Source organism: Salmo trutta, chromosome 5, assembly GCF_901001165.1.
Source record: "Salmo trutta chromosome 5, fSalTru1.1, whole genome shotgun sequence".
Lineage (NCBI taxonomy): Eukaryota > Metazoa > Chordata > Actinopteri > Salmoniformes > Salmonidae > Salmo > Salmo trutta.
Window position 1 is genome coordinate 4,109,582 of NC_042961.1, and position 12,500 is coordinate 4,122,081.

Genomic DNA, 12,500 nt, shown 5'->3' on the forward strand with positions numbered 1-12,500 from the left:
AGACTGTGTGTGTGTGTGTCAGAGAGAGAGAGAGAGAACACACTGAGCAGTGGCCTGACTCTGTTCTCTCTGCATTGTGCGTCTGTGGCGAGGTGTGGTGACCTGATTTACTTATCAAAGCCACTGAGCTCTGCCCTTATCAGTCTGTCTGTAATCTACCTACAACCCTAGGAGACTTTACCTCTTCCATCATAACACACAGACACTCCGCTCACAGGACCCGTAGGGGTCCACAAAGAGAACTCAGAAAAACCGGTCAACTGTTTTGCACACAATGGGCAGCCTACCCAGGGACCACAGTAGAACCTCTGGGGAGCATTGCTCTGTGCTGTCTGTCTGTCTGTCTGTCTGTCTGTCTGTCTGTCTGTCTGTCTGTCTGTCTGTCTGTCTGTCTGCATCTAACATGTACTGTACTGCTGGGGATATCATGACTAAAATGTAAAAATGAAGTGGTTTAGCACCCCCAGAGAGGTTTACTGAATGTTAAATATATTACCTGTCAGGTATATTAACTGTTTGTAATGTACACTTGTTAAATGTATTTTTCTTAAATGTAATGTATTTAATGTCAATTGTAATAGTTTATAAGGTTATTTTAGGTCTGAGTTGGACCCTGGGAAGATTAGCTGTCGCCATGGCATCAGCTAACAGGGATCCTAATGAAACATTCAATTCATTCTAGAAGAATTAAGAAATGATTGAAATGACGAGTTAAAATGGAGAACAATGAAAGCAACAGGCTACAGTAAATTATACAATATGTCCATTTTAGTTTAGTTCCGATTAGATTTTGCTGTTTGTTTTATGTCTCTAATTGTTTACATTTTTTGCACGCTGTTAACTTTTATTGACAATAAGTCTGACTTTATGACTAGAACTGTACAGCTGCCAGTGTATATAAACAGTACAGTAATATCCTGTGTTAAAGTTGACACTTACCAAAAGTTAAAGTAATTGATGCTAAAAGTCTTAACAACAAAAATGCAATTTCTCTGTTAACCCAGTTAAAAATCTCTTAAGGGGTTTTAGAAGGGCCTCCCAAGTGACGCAGTGATCTAAGGCACTGGATCGCAATGCTTGAAGCGTCACTACAGACCCGGGTTCGATCCCAGGCTGTGTAACAACCACCCATGAACGGAAGTCCCATAGGACAGCGCACAATTGGCCCAGCGTCGTCCTGGTTAGGGGAGGGTTTGGTCCAGCGTTGTCCTGGTTAGGGGAGGGTTTGGTCCAGCGTTGTCCTGGTTAGGGGAGGGTTTGGTCCAGCGTCGTCCTGGTTAGGGGAGGGTTTGGTCCAGCGTCGTCCTGGTTAGGGGAGGGTTTGGTCCAGCGTCGTCCTGGTTAGGGGAGGGTTTGGTCCAGCGTCGTCCTGGTTAGGGGAGGGTTTGGTCCAGCGTCGTCCTGGTTAGGGGAGGGTTTGGCCCAGCGTCGTCCTGGTTAGGGGAGGGTTTGGTCCAGCGTCGTCCTGGTTAGGGGAGGGTTTGGTCCAGCGTCGTCCTGGTTAGGGGAGGGTTTGGTCCAGCGTCGTCCTGGTTAGGGGAGGGTTTGGTCCAGCGTCGTCCTGGTTAGGGGAGGGTTTGGTCCAGCGTCGTCCTGGTTAGGGGAGGGTTTGGTCCAGCGTCGTCCTGGTTAGGGGAGGGTTTGGTCCAGCGTCGTCCTGGTTAGGGGAGGGTTTGGTCCAGCGTCGTCCTGGTTAGGGGAGGGTTTGGTCCAGCGTCGTCCTGGTTAGGGGAGGGTTTGGTCCAGCGTCGTCCTGGTTAGGGGAGGGTTTGGTCCAGCGTCGTCCGGGTTAGAGGAGGGTTTGGCCCAGCGTCGTCCTGGTTAGGGGAGGGTTTGGCCCAGCGTCGTCCTGGTTAGGGGAGGGTTTGGCCCAGCGTCGTCCTGGTTAGGGGAGGGTTTGGTCCAGCGTCGTCCTGGTTAGGGGAGGGTTTGGCCCAGCGTCGTCCTGGTTAGGGGAGGGTTTGGTCCAGCGTCGTCCTGGTTAGGGGAGGGTTTGGCCCAGCGTCGTCCTGGTTAGGGGAGGGTTTGGTCCAGCGTCGTCCTGGTTAGGGGAGGGTTTGGCCCAGCGTCGTCCTGGTTAGGGGAGGGTTTGGTCCAGCGTCGTCCTGGTTAAGGGAGGGTTTGGTCCAGCGTCGTCCTGGTTAGGGGAGGGTTTGGTCCAGCGTCGTCCTGGTTAGGGGAGGGTTTGGTCCAGCGTCGTCCTGGTTAGGGGAGGGTTTGGCCCAGCGTCGTCCTGGTTAGGGGAGGGTTTGGTCCAGCGTCGTCCTGGTTAGGGGAGGGTTTGGTCCAGCGTCGTCCTGGTTAGGGGAGGGTTTGGTCCAGCGTCGTCCTGGTTAGGGGAGGGTTTGGTCCAGCGTCGTCCTGGTTAGGGGAGGGTTTGGTCCAGCGTCGTCCTGGTTAGGGGAGGGTTTGGTCCAGCGTCGTCCTGGTTAGGGGAGGGTTTGGCCCAGCGTCGTCCTGGTTAGGGGAGGGTTTGGCCGGGGGGGCGTTACTTGGCCTATCTCACTCTAGCGACTCCTTGTAGCAGGCCGGGCGCCTGCAGGCTGACTCTGGTCGTCAGTTGAACGGTGTTTCCTCCAACACGTTGGTGCAGCTGACTTCCGGGTTAAGTGGGCGGGTGTTAAGAAGTGCGGTTTGGCGGGTCATGTTTCGGAGGACGCATGACTCAACCTTTGCCTCCCGAGCCTGTTGGGGAGTTGTAGCGATGAGACAAGATTGAAATTGGGGAGAAAAAGGGGTTAAAAATCAAATGTCTTAAAAGATTTAATACATTTCTTATGTCTTATGTAAAAGGTCTACTGTATATGACTTTGTAATTGGAGTGATTGCCTTCCACTGTCTCTTTCTTCTGTATAGGGCCCCAAAGGAGACGAGGGAAGAGTGGTGAGTTGAAATCTTTTCATTCTAGGGAATATATTTTATTGAAAGTGTTTCTCACCTGTTTTCATATGCAGTCCAACAGAGCTAACAAAGGCGACTTAGGTGAGGGAGCTTTACAACACATCTGGGTTCAAATACTATTTGAAATCATTTCAAGTACTTTATCTGGGCTTGATTGAGTTTGACTGGCACAATGGAACCAATAGAAGGGTCGCAGAACTGCAAAACCCTCCCACTCTGCACTGCCGACAGGCTAAAGCAAACGCTGAACGCATTTGAAAGATTTCAAACAGTATTTGAACTCAGGTCGGTTCTCCAATACAGTCTCTATGGTTCACTTCAACATACGTCCCTCCACTCTGGAGCTGGGAACACAAAATAAAATAATGATCACGTCTCCTCTTGCACAATCAAATGACTGTTCTATATTGTCTTGCCTGTGGGAGACAATGAACCCTCTTTGCTCTCTGTAATGTCTACTGTAACTCCCACGCACACACACACACATTAAGAGAGAGAGAGAGAGAGAGACACACACACACGGTCTCTCTCTCTCACACACACACATACACACACACACACACACTGTCTCTCTCTCTCACACACACACATACACACACACACTCTGTGTCTCTCTCTTTCTCTCTCACACACACACACACACATACACACACACACACACTGTCTCTCACTCTCTCACACACACACACACACATTAACACACACACACAGACTGTTTCGGAGACACAAACACACACAAGCACAAACAGACTCTCTCAGACACACAAATACATACACACACACACACACACATACAGACAGACTGTCTCAGACAGACACACATACACACACAGACTGACTGACTCTCTCAGACACAAACACACACACACACACACACCGAGGAATGGAAACAATACAACTCCTCTCTTCTGGTATCAACTTGAATTCTCCATCTCTCTCTCTCTGTCCTCGTGGGGCCAATTGCATTCTTTATTGTTTTGCTGCGGTGTGATTTTTCACTGGGGATGTTCATTTGACATTTGAATAAATTGTGTGAGCTGCGGTTCCTGGTGCTGCGGCTCGGTCGGTGGAATTGCCCCAATCCGTCTCGTGCACACGCACAGACATGTGCACGTGCATGCGCACGCACACGCGCACGCACACACACACACACACACAGACTCAGACACAGACACAGACACACACAGACACACGCACACCCCCCCCACACACACACACACGTACAGACACACACACGCACACACAGACACACGCACACACAGACACACGCACACACAGACACACGCACACACAGACACACGCACACGCAGACACACACACGCACACACAGACACACGCACACACTGACACACGCTCACACAGACACACGCACACACAGACACACGCACACACAGACACACGCACACACAGACACACGCACACACAGACACACGCACACACAGACACACGCACACACAGACACACGCACACACAGACACACACGTACACAGACACGTACTCACAGACACGTACACACACAGACACACAGACACCGACACACACACAGACACGTACACACACAGACACACAGACACACAGACACACACACAGACACGTACACACAGAGACACACAGACACGTACACACACACACATAGACAGACACACACACACACAGACACACACAGAAACACTCACACACACACACAGACACACACACACACCAAATTGCCCCAATCCGTCTCACCACAGCTGATCCCCGGCGGCGATCCCAATCTGTCCTGTTCCACTCTAGCCACACTATGTTATTCATGACAATCTACATGTGTGATAATTACCTGCCCCATCCATCTATGTCAGAGCAGAGGACAGAGCAGGCCTTGGCCCTACAGTAGTGTGTCATACCATTTCTCCATGGCACATACAGTAGAGCAAGACCAGACCAATAGAAGGGGAGAAGAGATGTGTATTTCTACTGTAGTAAAGGAGACAGACCAGACCAATAGAATGGGGAGAAGGGATGTGTTTTTCTACTGTAGTAAAGGAGACAGACCAGACCAATAGAAGGGGGAGAAGGGATGTGTATTTCTACTGTAGTAAAGGAGACAGACCAGACCAATAGAAGGGGGAGAAGGGATGTGTATGTCTACTGTAGTAAAGGAGACAGACCAGACCAATAGAAGGGATGTGTATGTCTACTGTAGTAAAGGAGACAGACCAGACCAATAGAAGGGGGAGAAGGGATGTGTATTTCTACTGTAGTAAAGGAGTAAGACCAGACCAATAGAAGGGGGAGAGGGATGTGTATGTCTACTGTAGTAAAGGAGACAGACCAGACCAATAGAAGGGATGTGTATTTCTACTGTAGTAAAGGAGACAGACCAGACCAATAGAAAGGGGAGAAGGGATGTGTATTTCTACTGTAGTAAAGGAGACAGACCAGACCAATAGAAGGGATGTGTATTTCTACTGTAGTAAAGGAGACAGACCAGACCAATAGAAGGGGGAGAAGAGATGTGTATTTATACTGTAGTAAAGGAGACAGACCAGACCAATAGAAGGGGAGAAGAGATGTGTATTTCTACTGTAGTAAAGGAGACAGACCAGACCAATAGAATGGGGAGAAGGGATGTGTATTTCTACTGTAGTAAAGGAGACAGACCAGACCAATAGAATGGGGAGAAGGGATGTGTTTTTCTACTGTTGTAAAGGAGACAGACCAGACCAATAGAAGGGGGAGAAGGGATGTGTATGTCTACTGTAGTAAAGGAGACAGACCAGACCAATAGAAGGGATGTGTATTTCTACTGTAGTAAAGGAGACAGACCAGACCAATAGAAAGGGGAGAAGGGATGTGTATTTCTACTGTAGTAAAGGAGACAGACCAGACCAATAGAAGGGATGTGTATTTCTACTGTAGTAAAGGAGACAGACCAGACCAATAGAAGGGATGTGTATTTCTACTGTAGTAAAGGAGACAGACCAGACCAATAGAAAGGGGAGAAGAGATGTGTATTTCTACTGTAGTAAAGGAGACAGACCAGACCAATAGAATGGGGAGAAGGGATGTGTATTTATACTGTAGTAAAGGAGACAGACCAGACCAATAGAATGGGGAGAAGGGATGTGTATTTCTACTGTAGTAAAGGAGACAGACCAGACCAATAGAAGGGATGTGTATGTCTACTGTAGTAAAGGAGACAGACCAGACTAATAGAAGGGGGAGAAGGGAGGTGTATTTCTACTGTAGTAAAGGAGACAGACCAGACCAATAGAAGGGGGAGAAGGGATGTGTATGTCTACTGTAGTAAAGGAGACAGACCAGACCAATAGAAGGGATGTGTATTTCTACTGTAGTAAAGGAGACAGACCAGACCAATAGAATGGGGAGAAGGGATGTGTATGTCTACTGTAGTAAAGGAGACAGACCAGACCAATAGAAGGGAGAGAAGGGATGTGTATTTCTACTGTAGTAAAGGAGACAGACCAGACCAATAGAAGGGTAGAAGGGATGTGTATTTCTACTGTAGTAAAGGAGAAAGACCCAAATAATCTGCTGACTGCCTGCAATGAGAGATAAATCTAGTCTTATAGACAGTTCTATCTTGAAGTAAAAACATATCATCATCAGTCTACTGTTTTGAAAGGTGATCTCCTATACCAACATACCTTGTTCTCTATCCTTCACTCCATACTCCATCTCTCTCTCTCTCTCTCTCTCTCTCTCTCTCTCTCTCTCTCTCTCTCTCTCTCACTCACTCACTCACTCACTCACTCACTCACTCACTCACTCTCTCTGTCCTAGACTAACTACTCTGTGTTATGTTCCAGGGAGATCCTGGATCCATGGGTTTACCTGGACTAGAAGGACTACCTGGAGCCAAGGTAAGCCACATACAGCCCTCCTGTAGCCTTTATACACTACTGAGCCAAGCCAAGCCAAGCCAAGCCAAGCTGTACTGGGCAACACAGCTGAGCCGGCCGAGCGGACCATCCTCATCCTGCATGACCTCACCAGATGACAGTTAGGCAATAAGGTATGAGGGGGTGTGGTGTATGGCCATTATACCACGTCTAAGGGCTGTTCTGGATACAGCCGTTTGCCGTGGTACGTTGCCCATATACCACAAATCCCCAAGGTACCTTATTACCAAGGTAATTAGAGCAGTGGGAAAAGTGTAATAGCTACCATGACACTACCATCAGTAACATACTGTAACATACTGATGTAGACGACCTTGGTATGGGGGTTACAGCTCTATGTGTCTGTGTAACATCCCTCACACCTCTAGGTCTTAATCTAGATGTCAAGGCTAGCACGCGCGCTGTCTGTCCTTCCTTCAGGGAGCTGTCGTCAAAGAGTTATGGCGATATCGTTCCGACACACACACACCTCATATTACAGACAAATGGCCAAGTGCTCAACACTGCCGCTTTTATTTGACATGAAAGGTTAAGGAGAGTTTGTTTATGATAGATCCACACTTCAACAAGAGGTTATGTATGTCTGAATACAACTACATGGAATAGAATAGAATAGTCTCAGAATGGGCTTTGAAAGACAAGTCCTAAGAGATGCATAAACATAACCATGATGCTTCTCTATGGAGCTTCTCTGTCTGTCTCTGTTCTAGTTTCAAACCTCATGGTGATTTGGTTTATACATTATATAGTTGTATAAGTAGTTCTATGTCTATTTCAGTTATATAACGAACATGTATCTTGCCCTGTAGGGTGAAGTGCTGTAGACTTGACTTATATACTGTAACAAGGCTGTATGTTGCTGTAGGTTTGAGTTGTATAAAAGGCTGTATGTTGCTGTGGGTTTGAGTTGTATAAAAGGCTGTATGTTGCTATAGGTTTGAGTTGCATAAAAGGCTGTATGTTGCTGTAGGTTTGAGTTGTATAAAAGGCTGTATGTTGCTGTAGGTTTGAGTTGTATAAAAGGCTGTATGTTGCTATAGGTTTGAGTTGTATAAAAGGCTGTATGTTGCTGTAGGTTTGAGTTGTATAAAAGGCTGTATGTTGCTATAGGTTTGAGTTGTATAAAAGGCTGTATGTTGCTGTAGGTTTGAGTTGTATAAAAGGCTGTATGTTGCTATAGGTTTGAGTTGTATAAAAGGCTGTATGTTGCTGTAGGTTTGAGTTGTATAAAAGGCTGTATGTTGCTATAGGTTTGAGTTGTATAAAAGGCTGTATGTTGCTGTAGGTTTGAGTTGTAAAACAAGGCTGTATGTTGCTGTAGGTTTGAGTTCTATAAAAGGCTGTATGTTGCTGTAGGTTTGAGTTGTATAAAAGGCTGTATGTTGCTATAGGTTTGAGTTGTATAAAAAGCTGTATGTTGCTATAGGTTTGAGTTGTAAAACAAGGCTGTATGTTGCTATAGGTTTGAGTTGTATAAAAGGCTGCATGTTGCTATAGGTTTGAGTTGTATAAAAGGCTGTATGTTGCTATAGGTTTGAGTTGTATAAAAGGCTGTATGTTGCTATAGGTTTGAGTTGTAAAACAAGGCTGTATGTTGCTATAGGTTTGAGTTGTAAAACAAGGCTGTATGTTGCTATAGGTTTGAGTTGTATAAAAGGCTGTATGTTGCTGTAGGTTTGAGTTGTATAAAAGGCTGTATGTTGCTATAGGTTTGAGTTGTATAAAAGGCTGTATGTTGCTATAGGTTTGAGTTGTAAAACAAGGCTGTATGTTGCTATAGGTTTGAGTTGTATAAAAGGCTGCATGTTGCTATAGGTTTGAGTTGTATAAAAGGCTGTATGTTGCTATAGGTTTGAGTTGTATAAAAGGCTGTATGTTGCTGTAGGTTTGAGTTCTATAAAAGGCTGTATGTTGCTGTAGGTTTGAGTTGTATAAAAGGCTGTATGTTGCTGTAGGTTTGAGTTGTATAAAAGGCTGTATGTTGCTATAGGTTTGAGTTGTATAAAAGGCTGTATGTTGCTATAGGTTTGAGTTGTAAAACAAGGCTGTATGTTGCTATAGGTTTGAGTTGTATAAAAGGCTGCATGTTGCTATAGGTTTGAGTTTTATAAAAGGCTGTATGTTGCTATAGGTTTGAGTTGTATAAAAGGCTGTATATTGCTGTAGGTTTGAGTTGTATAAAAGGCTGTATGTTGCTGTAGGTTTGAGTTGTATAAAAGGCTGTATGTTGCTGTAGGTTTGAGTTGTAAAACAAGGCTGTATGTTGCTGTAGGTTTGAGTTGTATAAAACAAGGCTGTATGTTGCTGTAGGTTTGAGTTGTATAAAAGGCTGTATGTTGCTGTGGGTTTGAGTGGTATAAAAGGCTGTATGTTGCTATAGGTTTGAGTTGTATAAAAGGCTGTATGTTGCTGTAGGTTTGAGTTATAAAACAAGGCTGTATATTGCTATAGGTTTGAGTTATAAAACAAGGCTGTATGTTGCTATAGGTTTGAGTTGTATAAAAGGCTGCATGTTGCTATAAGTTTGAGTTGTATAAAAGGCTGTATGTTGCTATAGGTTTGAGTTGTATAAAAGGCTGTATATTGCTGTAGGTTTGAGTTGTATAAAAGGCTGTATGTTGCTGTAGGTTTGAGTTGTATAAAAGGCTGTATGTTGCTATAGGTTTGAGTTGTAAAACAAGGCTGTATGTTGCTATAGGTTTGAGTTGTATAAAAGGCTGCATGTTGCTATAGGTTTGAGTTGTATAAAAGGCTGTATGTTGCTATAGGTTTGAGTTGTATAAAAGGCTGTTTATTGCTGTAGGTTTGAGTTGTATAAAAGGCTGTATGTTGATGTAGGTTTGAGTTGTATAAAAGGCTGTATGTTGCTGTAGGTTTGAGTTGTAAAACAAGGCTGTATGTTGCTGTAGGTTTGAGTTGTATAAAACAAGGCTGTATGTTGCTGTAGGTTTGAGTTGTATAAAAGGCTGTATGTTGCTGTGGGTTTGAGTGGTATAAAAGGCTGTATGTTGCTATAGGTTTGAGTTGTATAAAAGGCTGTATGTTGCTGTAGGTTTGAGTTATAAAACAAGGCTGTATATTGCTATAGGTTTGAGTTATAAAACAAGGCTGTATGTTGCTATAGGTTTGAGTTGTAAAACAAGGCTGTATGTTGCTATAGGTTTGAGTTGTATAAAAGGCTGTATGTTGCTATAGGTTTGAGTTGTATAAAAGGCTGTATGTTGCTATAGGTTTGAGTTGTATAAAAGGCTGTATGTTGCTGTAGGTTTGAGTTGTATAAAAGGCTGTATATTGCTGTAGGTTTGAGTTGTATTAAAGGCTGTATGTTGCTGTAGGTTTGAGTTGTAAAACAAGGCTGTATTTTGTCCTGTAGGGTGATCTGGGGATGCCTGGAACCCCTGGAATACCTGGGCCTTCAGTAAGTAGTACTTTTAATGATCTGCACACAACAGAAGGATGCCGTGAATCTTCCATTTGTTCACCCTCTTTTGCTACACTTGATGCTGGCTACAGAAAACATCATGGCTATCTGAGGAAATGAAAACATGTCATGGACATTGACTTCCCAAATCTATAAGAAATGACAGACAGAACACAGTGATACTGTAGTAGTATCCCCAGTGAACAGTCCTTCAGATGTAATACTATACCCAGTGAACAGTCCTTCAGATGTAATACTATACCCAGTGAACAGTCCTTCAGATGTAATACTATAGCCAGTGAACAGTACTTCAGATGTAATACTATACCCAGTGAACAGTCCTTCAGATGTAATACTATACCCAGTGAACAGTCTTCAGATGTAATACTATACCCAGTGAACAGTCCTTCAGATGTAATACTATACCCAGTGAACAGTCCTTCAGATGTAATACTATACCCAGTGAACAGTCTTCAGATGTAATACTATACCCAGTGAACAGTCCTTCAGATGTAATACTATACCCAGTGAACAGTCCTTCAGATGTAATACTATACCCAGTGAACAGTCTTCAGATGTAATACTATACCCAGTGAACAGTCTTCAGATGTAATACTATACCCAGTGAACAGTCCTTCAGATGTAATACTATACCCAGTGAACAGTCCTTCAGATGTAATACTATACCCAGTGAACAGTCTTCAGATGTAATACTATACCCAGTGAACAGTCCTTCAGATGTAATACTATACCCAGTGAACAGTCCTTCAGATGTATACCCACTTAGAGGACTGTAGTACAGTAATACCTGCTAGACAGGATAGCATTGAGGTGCTAGCTAACATAGATGGGTAGATATATGAAACCTGTCTGAGAAGCTGTTTAATGTGTGGTGTTCTCATCCTGTCTGTGTGATTGACAGGGGAAACCTGGAGCTCGCGGTGATACGGGGATCCCTGGGGAACCGGTAAGTAAGCCGGATGCCTTTTTCTCTCTGATTTTTCTCTCCCTCTCTCTCTTTCTCTCTCTCTCTCTTTCTCTCTCTCTCTCCCTCTCTCTCCCTCTCTCTCTCTCTCTCTCTCGCTCTCCCTCTCTCTCTCTCTCTCTCTCTCTCTTTCTCTCAATCTCTCTCTCTCTCTCTCTCCCCCTCTCTCTCTTTCTCTCCCTCTCTCTCTCTCTCTCTCTCTCTCTCTCTCTCCCTCCCTCTCCCTCTCTCTCGGTCTCTCTCTCTCTTTCTCTCTCTCTTTTTCTCTCTCTCTCTCTTTCTCTCTCTCTCTTTTTCTCTCTCTTTCTCTCTCTCTCTGTCAGCTGTCAGTCAAAGGCATCCCTCCTTCTCTCTGTCACACACACACACACACACACAAACACACACAGTAACAGTGACACATATGAGTGTTTATTCCCTAACAGGGTGAGAGGGGCCCGCTGGGGGAGACAGGATTCCCAGGTCCTGAGGGACCCCAAGGTGCTCCTGTAAGGATTTTACTTTACCTCTGTTCCTCCTTCCTCATACTCCTGATTAGATACCTACCCTCAACAGGAGATAGTCCATACACCTAGAAAAAAGGTGCTTTTTAGAACCTTAAAGGGTTTTCCGCCTTTCCCACAGAAGAATCCTTTGAAGAACCCTTTTTGGTTCCAGGTTTAACCCTTTTGGTTTCAGGTAGAACCCTTTTGGGTTCCATGAAGGACCCTTTCTACATGTAACCCAAAAGGGTTCAACCTGGAACCAAAAATGGTTCACCCTTGGGGACAGCCAAAGAACCCTTTTGAAACCTTTTTTTCTAAGAGTATATATGCAGAGCCAAGTGAAATGTCGCTGTATGTACAGTACATACGGTGCCTTTGGAAGTATTCAGACCCCTTGACTTTTTCCACATTTTGTTACGTTACAGCCTTATTATATAATGGATTAAAATGTTTGTTTTTTTCCCTCATCAATATACACACAATACCCAATAATGACAAAGAAAAAAACAGGTTTTTAGAAATGCTAATTTATCAACAACAACAAAAAACTGAAATATTAAACATGTTTATTTAATCAATTTTAAAATAAGGCTGCAACGTAAGAAAATGTGGAATAAGTCAAGGGTTCTGAATTTATGCAAATGTTACCAATGAACACAAAGTAGATGGTTCCTACATATTGCTGAGAGATGTGCAATGTTCCTATATGACTGTATTGGCTCAGACTGCCAGTATGCCGGCAGTATTAGGTTGTAGACATAGTTTATATTGATAACAACACAGTCCCTTACATTGCAGGGCCAAGT

General features: G+C 44.4%; 1 protein-coding gene across 4 annotated transcripts in view; it reads left to right on the forward strand.

Moving 5' to 3' along the window:
* Positions 1-12,500, forward strand: part of LOC115193526 (collagen alpha-1(XIX) chain) — a 258,296-nt gene that overhangs the window by 212,984 nt on the left and 32,812 nt on the right. For all 4 annotated transcript variants that reach the window (XM_029752231.1, XM_029752233.1, XM_029752234.1 and 1 more), the window contains 5 exons: positions 2,857-2,883; positions 6,711-6,764; positions 10,177-10,221; positions 11,147-11,191; positions 11,635-11,697. In XM_029752231.1, coding sequence (XP_029608091.1) covers positions 2,857-2,883; positions 6,711-6,764; positions 10,177-10,221; positions 11,147-11,191; positions 11,635-11,697 — 234 coding nt within the window. The remainder of the gene's footprint in view (positions 1-2,856; positions 2,884-6,710; positions 6,765-10,176; positions 10,222-11,146; positions 11,192-11,634; positions 11,698-12,500) is intronic.